At 37.3% G+C, this 17,175-nt stretch overlaps 1 protein-coding gene across 2 annotated transcripts; it reads left to right on the forward strand.

The window, feature by feature from the left end:
* Positions 1 to 1,875: 1,875 nt before the first annotated feature.
* On the forward strand, positions 1,876 to 16,875 carry LOC115451800 (beta-hexosaminidase subunit beta). Of its 2 annotated transcripts, none has more exons than XM_037439276.1 (10): positions 1,876 to 1,947; positions 5,751 to 5,964; positions 8,081 to 8,190; positions 10,059 to 10,267; positions 11,137 to 11,249; positions 12,794 to 12,995; positions 13,789 to 13,915; positions 14,585 to 14,668; positions 15,071 to 15,270; positions 15,678 to 16,875. In XM_037439276.1, the coding sequence occupies exons 1-10, from the start codon at positions 1,900 to 1,902 to the stop codon at positions 15,862 to 15,864; spliced, it is 1,494 nt and encodes a 497-aa protein (XP_037295173.1). In that variant the 5' UTR covers positions 1,876 to 1,899; the 3' UTR covers positions 15,865 to 16,875. The 2 variants fall into 2 exon arrangements, with proteins under 2 accessions (XP_037295173.1, XP_037295172.1); XM_037439275.1 differs by having other exon boundaries at positions 1,939 to 2,382.
* Positions 16,876 to 17,175: the final 300 nt, after the last annotated feature.

Consider the following 17,175-nt stretch of genomic DNA (forward strand, 5'->3'; position numbering starts at 1 on the left):
TGCGTGCCTTGATAAGTTTTATTTCAACCACATAATAATTTTCTAAAACAACTAATTTCTCACAAGTATCAAGGACATAAAAGGGCACGGCCTTGATGGGTTTCGCCCCTTTCCCCATCAGAAACAGCTATGACGCAATGTTTTCATGCGAATGGAGACCATCAACAAATTAGATTACGTCATTCTGGTTTATACTTTATCGCAAATCGTTGCTACGGAAGACTTTCATGCGACAGTCGGGATCATAGAGTAAACTAATATAAGTGGAAGTCGGGATGGAGCAGGCTGCAGGACGTATCAGCATATACATGGTGATGCTGAACAAATTAGTCACTCATACGGCTCAGTAATTTGTTCAGTTTGAAGAACATAATGCCCAGAGTAATTACTACGCAATAAGATGTCATTTACTATAATGTATTTAGGTGAAGACCGCAGAAAATTTTATTTCAGTCTGGGTGGTGTTACTGCCTTGAGACAGGAAAGCTCCTGTTCACTTAACTATGCGCAGAATCTTATGGTTTAAACATAGATGAGCACTAAGGTCGACCAAGGACAAATGTTAACTAGTTCATGACCTTGAGATTTGTTATCCCCCTTCAAGAACGGGAGACTTGGCCACCCCATAGGCCGATATTTGGGTGATTCTTTGAAAGTGTTTTTGACTAATTTATCTAGTTTTATTTTTTTACAATTCGATCTAAATTAAAATATTAATTAACACTTTTTCTTATGTAATTTTAAATATATAAAATGTATGATTTGGCTTCAGTAATTACTCGTAATATTAGACTATCCTGATGAATTGCTCAGTCAGGTGAATGATGAGAAAGGTAGAAGAATGAGATTATGGCATTTTTTTACAGAAGTTAATTAAGGAAAGCCATACAGATTTAAATAAGTATTTCTTATTGTTTTATCTATTTGAATAGTTTGATTATAATATAATTTATTTACAAAATCAATAGGTTACACACTTAGTTAATAGCTATAAACAGCCTTGAAGATGTTTATAGTTTACTCATAAACTAAACCAAAGTGCACGATATTCATAAAAAAACAGATATCCTTGCGATAGGTCAATTTAGTAATGACTCTATTGAATGCAGCATAAAGTTTAAGATACTCCTTAAAACTCACTTAGCCAAATTATATTCGCGCCATGGTCTACAGGACTCCTCTACGGCACGTGCGCAGGCGCAGTTTATTGGTCGGCAACATGTCACGTGAAGCGCCTGCACACGAATATGCGCTGTTACGTGGTGTATCGTGTATACATCTTACCGCGACCTAAAAACCTAAACGGGATTTTCAACTAAACACCGCTATATGAATTAATTATGCTGTTTTCCTTCCAATCGTCAGATCACCATGTTGAGTCACACTTTTTCGACAAAATAGGGGCGCGCGTGGGTTTACCTAACAATTCGGAACTAGGCAGTGTGGAACTGTTACCTCGCTATAACTGTGCTAAGAGGCGCGGGCAATGCGAAGTCGGTATATCTTAAGGAATAAGTATTTTAGAATACAATGAATTTTCATGCTCAGACGAATTTGGCCAGGTAAATAATTACTTCGGTCCATGACAATTTTATCAGTCACTTAATTAATGTCGTTAGAATTAATACATTTTTAATAAGGTCTAATCTAGGTTTCGAAAGATAGTAGGTATAACATGAAATATAAAACCTGATATGAATGTAAAAAAATAAAAAATTAGTTGCAAGATTTGACCGGAAGTTACATTTGTACATAATATAAGTAAACATTGTAAGTCAAGAAAGCCTGTAAAATGGGAATCATTTTACGTATTATTAAGTTCATTAACGAAAACATATCGAAACTTTTTAAAGAATCACCAAATGTTGGCTCAGTGACAATAATCCTGTTTACTCCCCCATGGATGGATATACACCATTCCGTCGTCGTTTAGGGAGTGAGTTAGTAGTGAGTAACCTTACAATTCATATTTCGTAACACTACAGTTTTTACCTCGCGACAGCGTGCCCGTGTTTTTGTACTGGCGGGTAATATTATTATCGTCCGATATCGACATAAATAGTGTATTATAATGATTATTGTTTCTCTAGCGATTGAATTGTCATGTGTGAAGCGTGCTCAGGGGCAGTACTGAAAAAACGTTTCGCGCGTTTACTCGCGTTAACGAAGACCTGGTGGTGCATAATATTAATTGTGATATGTGTTTTAGTGATGGCTGTTTTGTTATATTTTTTATTTTTCCAATCGTCCTCGAGTGATGGCTATGTAATTAAACCGGGGCCCCTGTACCCCCCTACAGAGGGATATGTATGGCCACAACCCCAATATGAAAATAAGCAATTGGATTATTTTACATTTAATCCAGCACAGTTTAATGTAACAGTAAGTTCTTAATTTTTACTTTTTGTTTTTTTTTTAGAATTTTGTAGTCATTTGGCATATGGATGAATAAGTTATTTTTAATCATTTCATTAACTTTTTGAGAGTAGTACAATATGTATGTGTTTAAATTTATTTTATTAAATGCTTATAAACTAATATCCAAATATAAAAGCAAAAATTATCGAATCAAAATTTTTGTTTACATTTGACAATCAATTTTCTAACTTTTATCTGTTTATTTGTTCCGCTCTTATCACCGAAATCGTTCCACAAACCTTGATAGATTGTCAAGCACTTCAATATACTCTGGTCGGTTACAAGTTTTTCTAAAAATAATTTATTTATACAACTAAATAAACATAATATTTATGTTTGCTAAACGTATTCAATACAAGACGATGTGCGTTCGACGCAACCGAAGCCATACATCTGTAGTGATCATACGACCCTTATTTCTATACCTAAATTGATGTAATAGTATCAGCTTATATCTGTAGCGGAAAATAGTCAACATAATACTTATTCTATGTCTGCTTTATTCTATTGATATATAATTATGATAACTTCTCATAGAGATCATCCCAAGTCGGGCAAAGTTATATTGGCTTTTTTTACTCAATATAAGCCCGGAGTCGGATATTTATGCCCGATATGGCGCCATGCTCTCCCTCTGTCTCATTGTGGGACGGAACACACAGACGAAAATCTTTTTTTTTACGAGCAAAGCAAAAGGCATCCGCCTAGGGTCTCGTGTGGTGCATTGAAGGCCCTTTTTTGATCTTACCCACGAAACGGCTAGAACCGTGGTAGACTATGGCGCGGATATACTTAGAATAAGTTAGTTTTAGTAAATTGCTTTAAGGTTAATGCTGCATTAAATGGACTCAAAGCTGACCCACCCGAATATGATATTTATCGAACTCTTTGACTGACACCCAACGGTAAACTGACAGCTTGGTGTCACATTTCGTGCGATGTTTCGGGTTTTTCAGAGATAAATCCCCTTTCCTCATGTCTCCTATTTGTATTTATTCCTTAGTGTTTATGGGCGGTGCAGATTACATACCGTTATGCGAGGTTTCTAAGATTTGTAATAAACCTTGCAGAAATAGATTTCCGATAAGAACTTCTACTCTGCAAGACTGTTAAAATTGAATTGCCAGTGCAAATGCATTTGGAAGTGTTTGCGCAATATATTCCTACAAGACTTGCTTGCTCGTTTGGTAGTCTATGCTGTATAAATAATGGAGTAGGTAACAACCTGAGTTAGTATTCTTTGCTGACGGTCTTCTGTTGCGTTTCGTACATCCTATGAGGTACCTAACTAAACTATTAATCCCTTCTTTCGTCGCAATTGGTATTTCTCCTTATAGATCGGTAACTAATGCTATTAGTCTAGCATGTATGTACGTTGTACAGTTAGCTACATACATATATTATGAATATGAAGTAAAGTGATTACATTACCATTAGAAAAACTCGACGCTCGTTTGCTTACCATATGCTATAAAAACATACCTACTTCAAGTTAGCATTATATCAAGTGTACAGTTATATCTAGTGTGGTATTGTTAACATGTATGTCTTGTTATGGTTCTATGTTAGTTTCCTTCCTTTTTTATTTTAAATATTGCTTCATCAAGGAGTGTTCAGCTGAGAAATAGTTACTTTTTCCTCGTCGTATTACGACATAAATAATATTACCAGTGATCTCAGGGTCACCGCGCGATTCACATGAGGTCTTTAGTAAAGACCTAACATCTAAGTTCATTTATAATCGCATTACTTAATCGAGTCTCGATCGAACATTAGATGTAGCGCCGTCTTATTGCAACAATATTACAGTAGAATTACACATTTGACATTTACGATTTGAGGTTTTGCAAATATAAACGCCTCATTTATTGGATTTTGACATTAGCTTAAGTGTGGCTTCGGCATTAGGAATATGTAGGTTATTTTTATTGCGAATTAAAAATAAATAAATTAAAGCGTGTTGAACTCCGGGCAAATCAAACGATAGTTAATAGTTATAGATAGGTCAAGGACCGAGTTTCGCCCCTTACATGAGGTGGAATGGCGCCACGAGCCGTCGTCACCCCACCCGCCGCCGCGGCGCCACGGGCTGGGCCTCCGACACCGTATAGCAGTCACCAGCCAGTTTCACTAATACAAACTAAATACTAAGTCATATTTAATAAATGTAGGTTGGTAGTCTTGCCTATCCAACTTCAACATCGATTTTATTATTGCATTTATTTAAGCAGATACTAAAAATAAATCATGGATATTTCTGCCTTTAAAATTTCGTCATATTAAATTTTAAAGGCCGAAATATCCATGATTATTAATTATTTTACGTTTTTCTTCAACTGCGAGAACACTAGACGTGTGAATTCGACGTATATGGACCCTCAGCCTTTATTGCTGATACTAAACAAACATACTGAAAATATATTTTAACTTAAAATCTAACATCGGATTCCCGCTTCAGTGATCAGCGTGTCCTGTGACACGTAGACCTCATCCAGCTCTTTCCACTCTTCTAATTTTGGCCTTCCTTAGCCAGATTGTAACTGATACTCACAATAGTTTCACTAAGTGCTTAGTGCTTTAGTACGGTAAATTTTTAGAAGCTGACAGAATCAGCAACCAGGTAATCTTTCTTTGTCATATGCAGTTGCTTAAGTAGATTATTATATTTTATATGTTTTAGGGAAACACCTGAATATTTTTCCTTATGTGTAGAAACGTGGAAAGTTAGAAAACTTTCAGTCCCTATACCTAAGCGCAGCAGTAGATATTACATGTTAATGTTAGAACAAAATAATAACTTAATAGATACCGAACATCATCTACCCCATCGCTGGGTATGTCCCTCCTCTATTACTGAGAATTTAAGCTTCATCCCACCATTCTTTCCTTAGCATTGCCTGAATTTGCATGCCGTCGAAATTATTAAGGTTTCCTCACAATATTTTCTTTCACCAAGCACACCATAATTGACGAACAATACATTCATAACTCCGGCAGTACATAAAATGATGACTCCGGCAAGTCTGAGGCGTGTGAACAATATTTTATAATACATATTTAATCATAATAATACCTGAGCACATAGCTCTCAGAACTGATGGCCGATGGGGCAAGAAGGTTCTGGAGTGGAGGCCACAAACTGGCAAGTGCAGCGTCGGACGTCCACCCACGAGGTGGACAGATGACCTCATAAAATTCGCAGGATGTCGCTGGATGCAAGCCGCTTCCAATAGGTCGATCTGGAAATCTTTGGGGGAGGCCCATGTTCAGCAGTGGACATCCTATGGCTGATGATGATGATGATGATGATAATAATACCTGTATCTTTACAGGTAACAAATCACACTTGCGACATCCTTAAAAATGCCTTGGAGCGTTACTACAACATCTGGAAGAAAATGCACTCCACAGCTAAAGAAAACAATAAGTGGGCCAAGCGAAAGAAAAGGCCCAAAGGCGACACGTACCAAGGCGATGCCACGCAGCTGAGCGTGGTCCTGGAGGGAGAGTGCGAGGAGTACCCTCATTTCGACATGGATGAAAGCTGTTAGTATCTTTAACTTGTAGACTTTTTGCAGCGTCATCATAAGGTGTAACCAACCAGTTTTAAGCGAGGTTTATATTAACAATAAAACTTGCAGTTTCCTTACACAAGCGATGTTACCATGTAAACAATTGTGGCAAATAAAAAATCTAAACATTAACAAATTTTGAAGCTAGTGTAAATTATTGCGTTATTGCCGCTAGTGCTTACCCTACTGTAAGTGTATGTTTAGATCATCTATATCTGAAAGTTCTTGCGCACTATATTGCTGCGAGTACTGTCTAAACTTAGCTTTATACTAAACTTAGCGGTATTTAAAATTGTAATGTTAGGTACATTGATCTGCTAAAGTATTAACTCAAAAACGACTTGACCTACATAGGTATAATTTTTTCATATTCTTTTAGTTTTATTAGGTGTTTTCAATGTTATTATTCTAATGTTTTGATTGTATGCAATTTGACATCTTTTTCACCAAAACTTAAGCATTGATATATATATCGGTAGAATATACGTCAATGAACTTAAGTCAGTAAATTACAAAATAACTCTTAGGTATGCATTTTCGCGCACCAATAATAAAGGCGACTGCCATTACGGCAATCAGGGTTCGTTGAAGAACTATTTTTAGATATTTTTAGGTGCGTCTGTAGACCTACCTACTTGGTACTGAACTAATAAAACGATGCACAAATAATTTCGGCAGTAATATAGGCTTGTATGTAACCCAATACAAATAGGTGTAAAATTTGGGCTAGTGATAATTCTGTAGGATGTTGACTCATTTAGCATATCTTTGGTTTGAATCCAAAATCGGGTTACATTTTGTATATATTTGTAACATAATTTGCAAGGATTAGGCCCTGTTGAAACTTGAAAACGAGATAGATGGTAAAAACTTAAGCTGAATCATGCATGACGGGGGTATACGTTGGCGTGATAAAAAAATGGGGGTCCTCAATTCATAAGCGGCGGTCCCCGAATATTTTTCTGGTTTGATAGTAAAGTACTATAATGTTGGCGTGACTTTACCTATCAATGTAGGCAGATAATACTGATAGAGGTCGTAACAGGCACAGTGATCCCAACATAACTGTCCAGACGTCCCCGCAATGGCCGGGTGGTACTTATATGGCACTCGCTCTGCGAAATCAAAAAAAGAGCCACCAGAACCAACATTTTGGAAGGGCTCTATAAGAATAAAAACGTTTAGCAACCTCTGCTTTAGATGATGCATTAGGAAGTGTATAGAATATATTATTAAGTATAACAATTTACAGGTAACAAAAGTGTTTATTCAATAAAGTAATGAAACCTAACTAACAATGAATAGACTGAATATTCGGTCTCGCAACCGCGACCTTCATCTTCACAGTCCGTTTCTATCACGATCTAGAACTCGCACTTCATTGGTTAACCTATAAATAGAAGTCTAGAAAAAAAATAACGTTCCATACACACATACAACAACCACAACACAATCACTGCTGGACTATGTTTTATCGCTGCAATTTAGTAAATATGTTTCATATAATTTATTAGATATAGGTAGTACATTATCGAAATAACATCGTACAATAAATAACTTTGTGTCACATAGCTTGAGTCTAAATTAGTTAATCTACATGATAATCGAGGCGCACTGCATTTGCACGTCGATAAGCTGAATTATGCTCAATAAGATTTAATAATATATACGCGGATATCTCAAAACTTAACTTCAACTTTATTATTTGATCAAATAACGTTGTTTTTTGCTGGTGGTAGGACATATTTTATATCCACCCGGATAGTATGTCGCGGTCCAAGATCAACCTGTGTATATCCGGTTCCAACAGGCCGGCATGTTTATGTCGCCTGTCGAGGCGTTCCGTCTCTACCTACCCCTTCGTAATAAAAGGCGTGAGTGTGTGTACGTATTCAGGTAACCGTCCTCGGAATATAACTATTAATGAAAAGCAACAAATTTTAACTAGCTTTGAAAATAAGACTATTAATAATCAGGTTTGGTTTTAGCGGCGCGGCGCGACGGATTGACTGAAATTGCTTTCATTTAACCCCTATAAATATTTTTTAGGTGCAAAGTTCACTATAATTTCTTTTTCTTATTTTATGCAGACGACCTCAAGGTTAACAAGAAGTCGTCTCTGGAAAGTGCATCGATTTGGGGAATTCTGAGAGGATTGGAGAGTTTCACTCAGTTGCTTTATTTTGGCAATTATTATACGGTGAGTATAGATATTTATTGTTTTCTATTTTTAAGTTAGATGGCATAAGACCAAAGTTTAGGCGATCAGGCTCGGCAATACCTGCACTGATCCCTTTCTTTGGGTAAAATAGGTACTCACAATATTTAGTAACTAGCTTCTGCCTACGGCTACGTTCGCGTGATATTTTTTCCGGGATATTTTTTTACCGAGATAAAAAATAGGCTACAGTACTAGGAGTAATGTAGCTTTATAAATAAAAACTAAATTAGATTAAGTAGTTCTTGTGATTAACGCATTCATACAAACTCTTCAGCTTTATAATATTCTGTCTGTCAATTTCCAATTAAAAAATTAGTCAAGAGTAAGATAACCTCTTGCATTAATTTTTCCTCCGTATCTCATCATTTCTAGCCTCAATTTAGATCGCCCATAATTAAATATAATCACGCAGTTAATTTTCCTTATTCCGTGTTATACAAATTATAATTAAAATTTTCTGATGCTACTGAAAAACAGTTGATGTGGGCACAATTATTTCCTGTTAATTGTAATGCAAAGCTACACCACCGTCATGGAATTATGTCAGGAAATGTAATATCTACATTATAGAAACTAGCGCGAGAGACCATGAACCGTATAAACGATTGATCGTATTCATTTGGTGTCATACCTAGGCAAATATTTGTTTCAAATTGTTTTGTGAAAACAGAGAGCCGTTGTAAAAGCGTATAGGCAATTTATTTCCGGAACAAGCACCGTGAAATTTCCAAATGTTTTTGAAAGTGTGCAATACAGATCATTTTCTATTGTCATTTAGTGATAACACTCCGATACGCATATATTAAGTAGATACTCTATAGTTATTCTAAGTCAAGAATATTCTTGAGCCACTTTGATTAAATATGGTCATGCAGGAATCATTTTGAGAAAGAATAGTCGTACTTATATCTGAATTCGACTTCGTGTGAAGCTTAATGCATACAAAATATAGTTGCTATTGCAACTATCAGTTTTACTTATCGTTATGCAACAGGATATCCTGCGACCGTCCCAAATGTCTGATAAGGGCTAGTACGAGAAGGGCCTTCATAGTCACCTTCAAAATAGCAAATAATAATATCAGCAAAGTTGCTGAATGTGCTCACGTGCCTTCTCCAATAGGAGGAGTGGTTAGACCTTTTTATGTACATCATGCTAGTCTATTGGCGGTATAACCTACCTTTGAATTTCTTGCGGAGAAAATAATTGGAGAATTCTAAGGTTTGTAGGTTTTCTTACTATGTTACCTACTTAATTAAGGAATGTCCTTCCTACCTCGTGATAAGTATATGGTGAAGGTTTAGACTTAGACCCTTCTCCCCTACCGAAGCGTTAAGCCTAAGCCTTAAGCCTTTTCGTCCTTACCTTCTTTAAATACAAAACACACATCTTGTTAAAAATGTTCAAACAATTGTTTCTCCTCCTACCACATTGTTAAGGCTGCAGATTGTTTCTGTCATAAAAATAATAAAGGAAAGGTATATTGGTCACATGACGCTTTTAGTTTACAAATCGTGTTATTCGTGAAAAATAAATCCACGTTTTATCTTCCTATACCCCCCTCACTCTTGTTTCGTTTCCTGCTTACCCCCCTTTCGAGCCTCACGTGACTAACTGACGATCCCCTACGCACCCGTGAAAACACAATAATCAATATCTAACCTTGCCGTGTTTCGGAAAATAAAAATAGTCTACGCTGCCTCTAATACCTACGAGTCACGAAAACCTCTTCACGAACTTGACTTAGTTTTGACTATAATATATTTTTCTATTGAATGAAGCAATTTGCTACCCTTCTAAGGATTTGTGCACTTTACAAAGGCCATAACAGAAGCATTATTTTGCAGGAAATTCATATAAACGCCACGAAAATATCTGACTACCCAGACTACAAGCATCGTGGTCTACTCATAGACACAGGACGACATTATCTGTCCTTGGATAACATTCTGAAGACCATAGACGCCTTGTCTATGAACAAGATGAACGTGCTGCATTGGCACATAGTGGATGATCAGAGCTTCCCTTATCAAAGCACTAGATTCCCTGATTTAAGGTAATTCGCTGGTTATAGCTAAATTTTTTGAATGATAGCCAAACAAGTTTATAGTATTACGTACATATATGTACTGATATGCGCTCTGAAGGTTTCGGATGGAACGTAAATATCTATTTTATTTGACCTTCAGTTTCATGCAGGTTAAATTCAAAGTTACTTTGTTCACTGACAGTTATATCCCTAAGAATCAGCCGCATGACCTACTCGTTTTTCATTCAGCAGTATTTTTTATTGCCCCCGAAAGCAGACGAGCTAACAGCCTACCTGATGGTAAGTAAGTGGTCACTCTCGCTCTTGGAAATCGACAATGCCAGTGGCATGGCAGCAGCCCACCAAAAACAACTTTTTTAAACCCCGTTTGAAGAGGAACAAATCATAATGTAGAAGACATCATGGGAGAAGTATTAGATGGTAATTACTAGGTGATAGGTCTTTCGTATGTGAGAGCCGGCTGGAAAGGCACCACCGCTAAGTCTCTACCGCCAACCAACACCGTGCAAGTAGTTTTAGTAGTTTTCTGTTTAGTTTATATGAAACATAATATCTAATGTATCAGATTAACGAGTGTTCAATGTTACGTTGCTTTATAAAACAAGGTCTTGGTGGCATTGTTACTGTTTGTGGGGAATTGTATCAGTTACCTTCCGGCGTGCGGCTCGCTCGTGGCGCTTAGCATCTGACGAGTAACTTACTTGTCTTTTTTTTGCGGGCACGTCAAATTGACCCCCGCTGTACGTGATGGTAGTACATGAAGTATGGTCCAGATAGAGTGTTGACTGAGGACAGAAGTGTATTCATCGCTATACGACACCATAACGCCGGCCTGTTTGATAACCATGTTGTTTAAAAAGTGTTTTGGTGTGCAGCGATAAAGGTGCGTTCCATCCGTCGCTGGTGTACACGCCGGCCGACGTCGCGCAGGTGATCGGCTACGCGGCGGCGCGCGGCGTGCGAGTGGTGCCCGAAATAGACGTGCCTAGTGAGGCTCTTTTTTCCTTTACTCATGGCTTTACCTGACATAGTAAACGACATAGCCCTTAGAGTTGTCAAACTCAAGTGGCAGTGGGCACATAGCTCGTAGAACTGATGGCCGTTGGGGCGGAAAAGTTCTGGAGTGGCGACCACGAACCGGGAGACGCAGCGTAGGCAGGCCCCCCACGAGGTGGACCGACGATCTGGTGAGGGTCGCTGGAGTCCGATGGATGAGGGCGGCCCAAATAGGTCCCTACGGCGCTCAATGGGGGAGGCCTATGTCCAGCAGTGGACGATTCCCGGCTGAAATGATGATGATGATGATGGCTTTACCTATCCGTCTATTCCCGAGATAAAAGTCTAAAGTATGGTACTAATAATAAGCTATATAACCCCCAAGGATTATGTGGAGTAGTGAAAGGATGTTTACACTCTCAACTCTAGGTATGGATCTTGAAAATTCTTAGAAATATTAATCTAGCGATTCGAGCGTTCAAACAAACACTGATATATTTAGGTCTTTCTTAAGCTTTATCTATTAGTGGGTGTGGATTAGCTTTTGTTTACGGTTGCTAAGATAAGCTTTTGTTTACGGCAGTTACAATACGATTGTACGCTGCACAACAATCAATGATAATGCCTGGTTCTTAATAAAGAGTCTGGTATTTATACTATCCCAGATGAACAAATGATTTACCAATACCGTCCTTTCGAATCAACATAATTATTTTTAAAACAATTTATAACTTTTTGTAACAGCTCATTTTGGATGGTTCGGAAATGTTTGGTAAAATTATTACTAACTTAGTCTCTAATTCAAACACATTTATAATTTATTTGATATGTATAAGACTTTTGTAGTTTCTTGACTCTTATCACTATATTCAATTTGTTGTTTTTAAGCGGATTTCAATCAATCTTATATTTGGTTAACGTAAAGAAATGAGTGAAATACCGTATTGCGAAAGTAGGTAATATAAACCTAAAATTTGTAAGTACTAGGACTGAGGAACTTGCCTGATATGTTATATAAATAGAATGTTACGATTTGCTTTCCATGCGAATGTAAATGGTTTTATTGGGATTGGGTGTGAGCCAATGACTATTTACATCTGCATTAAGACTAAACGAGACATAAAACAAGCAAACAGCTCGCTTGAAGTTAAGCACTACTATTAACTGTCCACAAACTTTAACGTAGAGTTATAAATTACAATTCATCACCATCGATATTGCCTTTTGAAACGTAATATATTTGCAAACAACTGCATGATGCATCACGCAAAGCATAGATAATTTCATGAAAATGTTATATTCCTTTAGGCGCTTTACACTATGTAAATAACAGTTGTCAAAGTTGCCAAAGCAACTATCAGTTTCAAGTCGTATTTTTCGGCAACAAGTTGACAACGTCTGTGGACCACCTTAAACTAAGTTTTCTTACAGATCACATCTATAAAGTTACCTAAATAACTACTACTTTCTTAGTAGTATTTCTTGGCAACAAGACGACAGCGTCTACGCGCCGCCATAGACTTCGTTTCCTTGCAGGTCACACGCGCTCGTGGGGTATCGCTTACCCTCAGGTCTTGGCGAAGTGCTACAAAAAGAATACAGAGATAGGCCTGGGGCCGCTGAACCCCATCAGCAGCACCACGTACAAACTACTGCGGGAACTCTTCGAGGAGGTGCAGGGAGTGTTTCCCGACAGCTACTTCCACATCGGTGGAGATGAAGTCAGCTTAGGGTGCTGGTAAGTTGCGACTTAGAGACTTTCCAGCCCTCATACCCAACGCTACAACTCCTGTAAGCCATGCAGTGGCATGCATTTTAGCACACCGAGCGGTGAAGCTCGGCGACTTGCGAAAAATGAATAAATAATATGTCCTGAATACTAATAATTTCTTTAATGATTAGATTACCAAGAAAACTTACAGAAGTTGACTTCCGCAAACAATTATTACCATGTAAACAGCCATGCCAAGCTGACTTCTGCAAATTTGAATTGCAGGGCTTACAGGACGTCGTATCAGTATAGAACTATTGAAATATTGCCATTAGTATGACCGCATCTAGAAGTCCTTGCGCAACATACTAGTTACTAGGTACTGCAAGAATTTGCTAGTCTATATTTAGAACGTGACATCAGCAAGCTGCTGTTGTAGCGGCACGTGGGTGTTTCGAAACTTCGAGTTTTTGTAACGCGCCTTAAAATGAATCTAACACAATCTCCATAAGTGTACAATAATGATAAATGTTTTAAACAGACAATTTTGCATAAGTTTTTGGTAGAACCTTTTCTTATATGGGCACAGCAAAGGTCACGCTGCACCTGATGGTAAGTGGAGTAGGGTCCAGATAAAAAGATGTTGGTAAAAACACAAATGTGTATAAGCGATTTCATGTTGTGAATTTCTTCACTTATTAGACTGACTGTACCTAGTACGTACCTGTGTCTATTTTATGAGAATTATCCATCAAGCATCTTATCTCATCTCAGGCTCATCATGGTGCATATCCTTAATGTGTTGATAATTACTTTCCAGGGAATCCAACCCAAATATCAAGAAATATATGAACAAACATCACATGACTATTACCCAGTTGCATTCAAAGTTTATGTTGAAAGCGCTTAATATTTTGAGGAATGATACCAGGGCCATAGTGTGGCAAGTAAGAGTTATCTATATAATTATTTATATAGTTATTATATCAAATATTAGCACTTGGGATTTCTTTAAAAACATTGTACGCTTAGAAAAGTATGAGATTTGGCGGTCACTGCGCTATTACTTTTATAGATATATGTATATCTAATAGGTAAGGCTATATCCGCATAAAGATAGTTAGCATAGGATACTAGGTGCACGATGTTTGGTTCATTGATGCGGTCTAGATAGACACGAATAGAACACTATAAACATTAAAAAAATACATACCCTTGACTCGTTTCATCAAATCTCGTTTGATGTCGAAATTCAGAAGACTGCGCAACCCGCCTCAGAAAATGGTCCAATTCGGATTTGAAATGCTGGCTATAGAATATAATCTATACGTATAAGATGGTATTGCTATACAAGTTTCGTAGCTATGGGAGACGGTGGAAGTCTCCGGCCTAGCTGCCACTTAATGAAGGATTACATTAGTGATGGTAACCATCATCGTAGCAATCATCGCCTTTAAATCATACAATGAGAATATTTATTTGAGGCTATGATTTTCTTCCTCTGAAAGCTCTATGTATAATTTTAAGACGTTTATTCCAATATCAATACGATGCTCAAGCATGGTTAAGGTCATAGGTGGACTTCTTTTCGATGACTAAGAATTTGACTGTTTTAGGAAGTGTTCGACAACGGAGTACCTCTATCGAATGATACACTTATACAAGTGTGGAACTACAACTGGGTCCGTGAAATGGTGAAGGTAAGTGCCGATTATAGTGATAAGATGCTGCGTATACGTTGAGTTTTTTTAATTAAACAATACGTGCCACAGAAGTGCGTCTAGGACTAAAGAATTCTTTAGTCCTAATTTTGCAAGTAAGGTAAAAAATGATGGCCACCTTATATCGCTGAGATCAGAGGCAGATGATCTTAGGATGACCAGAGAATGCTGAATTTTTCGTATACGTTATAATTCTGCTGCTGCTGAATAAAACAGCGTGTTATTGTTCTGAGTTGTACATCTTTAATATTATATCAGTTTTTTTTCATATTGGCGCCATTCTGACAGCAAAAAAATTGCGGTAGATGTCAAAAATTCATTAGTCTAATCATTAACCTACCATATACTTATATCAATGAAAAACTTCGCGCAAACTTTCAGATTCTCTCTGCCGGCCACCGCGTAGTATTTTCGTCATCGTGGTACTTGGACTATAAGAACTTCCACTGGAATGATTATTTTAAGGACGACCCTCGGCTAATGGTGTATCAGAAGGACCCCACCCTAGACCTTGACAAGATCGTGGGCGGCGAGGTTTGCCTGTGGGGCGAGACAGCCGATGATACTGATGTCATTATGAAGTGAGTCGCGATCTTAGTGCAATGATTAGAAATTGCTGTAAATGCATGGTTTTGTTGTAAAGTTCTTCAATATAAAAATATAACATAAGTTCATGTCTTACTCTGTATCCTTAGAAGGACTAGACAGAGATAGATATATCGTACAAGTACCCACACTTTACTTTGTTACTGTAACTAGCTCATAAAATCAAGATTTAATCACTGATAGTCTATCAGTGATAGGTGGCGATACTATAGCCAAATCGGATAAAGATTTCAATCCCTGGTAATTCCTATGGGCTTTTCGAAACGAAAAACTAAAACAAGTTTTAGATGGCTTAAAATCGAACCCAGAACCGCACGATTCACCTTTAAAATTCCAACTCCAACAATTCCAATATCTGACGAGTGTTTATTTATTTCTTCAGAGTGTGGCCGCGAACTAGTGCTGTAGCAGAGCGGCTGTGGACGGGCCTCGACTACATGAACCCGCCTAAAGAATTCGTGACCACGATGGACCGGCGGCGAATAGAAGAGCACGTGTGCCGCATGCGACGGCGAGGCATCGCAGCGCAACCTCCAAACGGGCCCGGCTTCTGTATAGGTGCTGCGTAACAAACCCGTTTGAAACATAGAAGTGAAAGTGCAGTGCGCAGTGTGCACTCGGCCCAGCAAGATTAGGGAGGCGGCAAAAATCGGTTATATTGTAGTTGCTTTATCGATTCAAAATGTCTAGTCTATGGCCTAATTCAAAACGTCACGAAAAACGTTTTCCGTGTATTCGTAATTCAAAGAGCATTATCTGAGCATTATATACATTTACGAGTAACGTGATACTACTGTCGTAATTTGTCTTTGGGAAATTAATTATTTAGTACAAACCTTGAACGCTGAGTTGTTGCAATGGAGTATACAATGCAATAGGAAATGCAATGTTGACAGTGATAGGAATAGAAAATAACTTTATATTTTCTATCTCTTTATCGTATCCGCCTACATAATGTGTCGGCTTCAGACTTATTATAATAGGCTTTGAGCAAAGTTTATTTTGACATTTCTGTCAATCTAAATGATCATGAGCTTGATCAGGACCCAAAAATCAATTCGCTGATAGCGAGCCAAAGTCATATTATATTGTGCATGAGTTCAAAAAAATAAGGCAAAATGTATTAAAGGTAAATGTAAAAACTTATTTCCTCCATAAATATGTAAACAAAGAGCGAAATGGATATTGCTTATCTTTGTTATCTTAAATGCCTCTAGAACCAAAGCTCAAATTATAACCATCTATTTTGAAGTTTTACGCTGTTTTATAATAAGAATATTTTTATAAAATGTTTCAATTTGGAGCTTTAGCTATAGCAATAAAGATACCTAATTAATTGGTCATACCAGCTATACTCAACTAGCGGCCCGCTGAGTTTTTGCAAGTGGTCCACTTGCCACGTTGCTATATTGTCTTGATGGCGCACTTAAAAAAGGTTGATTGCAGTTGGGTGATACCAAAGCTAATTTTAATGTTAATGTCTTGTGATATTATAAATGTTACGGCTTAAAAACGAGCTCTTAAATGTATCTATTAAATTAATTTTTATTATGACTTATAATAAAATAATGCCACCACAATAAATAATTTCATTCAAAATACCTCTTTAATAATACATTGATTTTAATATTTTTTACACTTTGCAATCCTTTAACAGCACCTTTCCCGAAATCCTTGAAAATAAAACCTATGCCGTGTTAAACCTATACTGAGTTTGTATAATCAGGGTAATGATCACAACACTTTTCGATTCAGCCTGGCTCATTTTTTCAAAATGTTACCTAAAATTCAGAAACATAAAAGATATAAAACTAAGTATTGCCACTAACAAAACACAGTTCCAGATAGACTGTGTAGACAAGGCCAATCATTTTGTATCT

The sequence above is a fragment of the Manduca sexta genome, chromosome 16 (assembly GCF_014839805.1).
Source record: "Manduca sexta isolate Smith_Timp_Sample1 chromosome 16, JHU_Msex_v1.0, whole genome shotgun sequence".
Lineage (NCBI taxonomy): Eukaryota > Metazoa > Arthropoda > Insecta > Lepidoptera > Sphingidae > Manduca > Manduca sexta.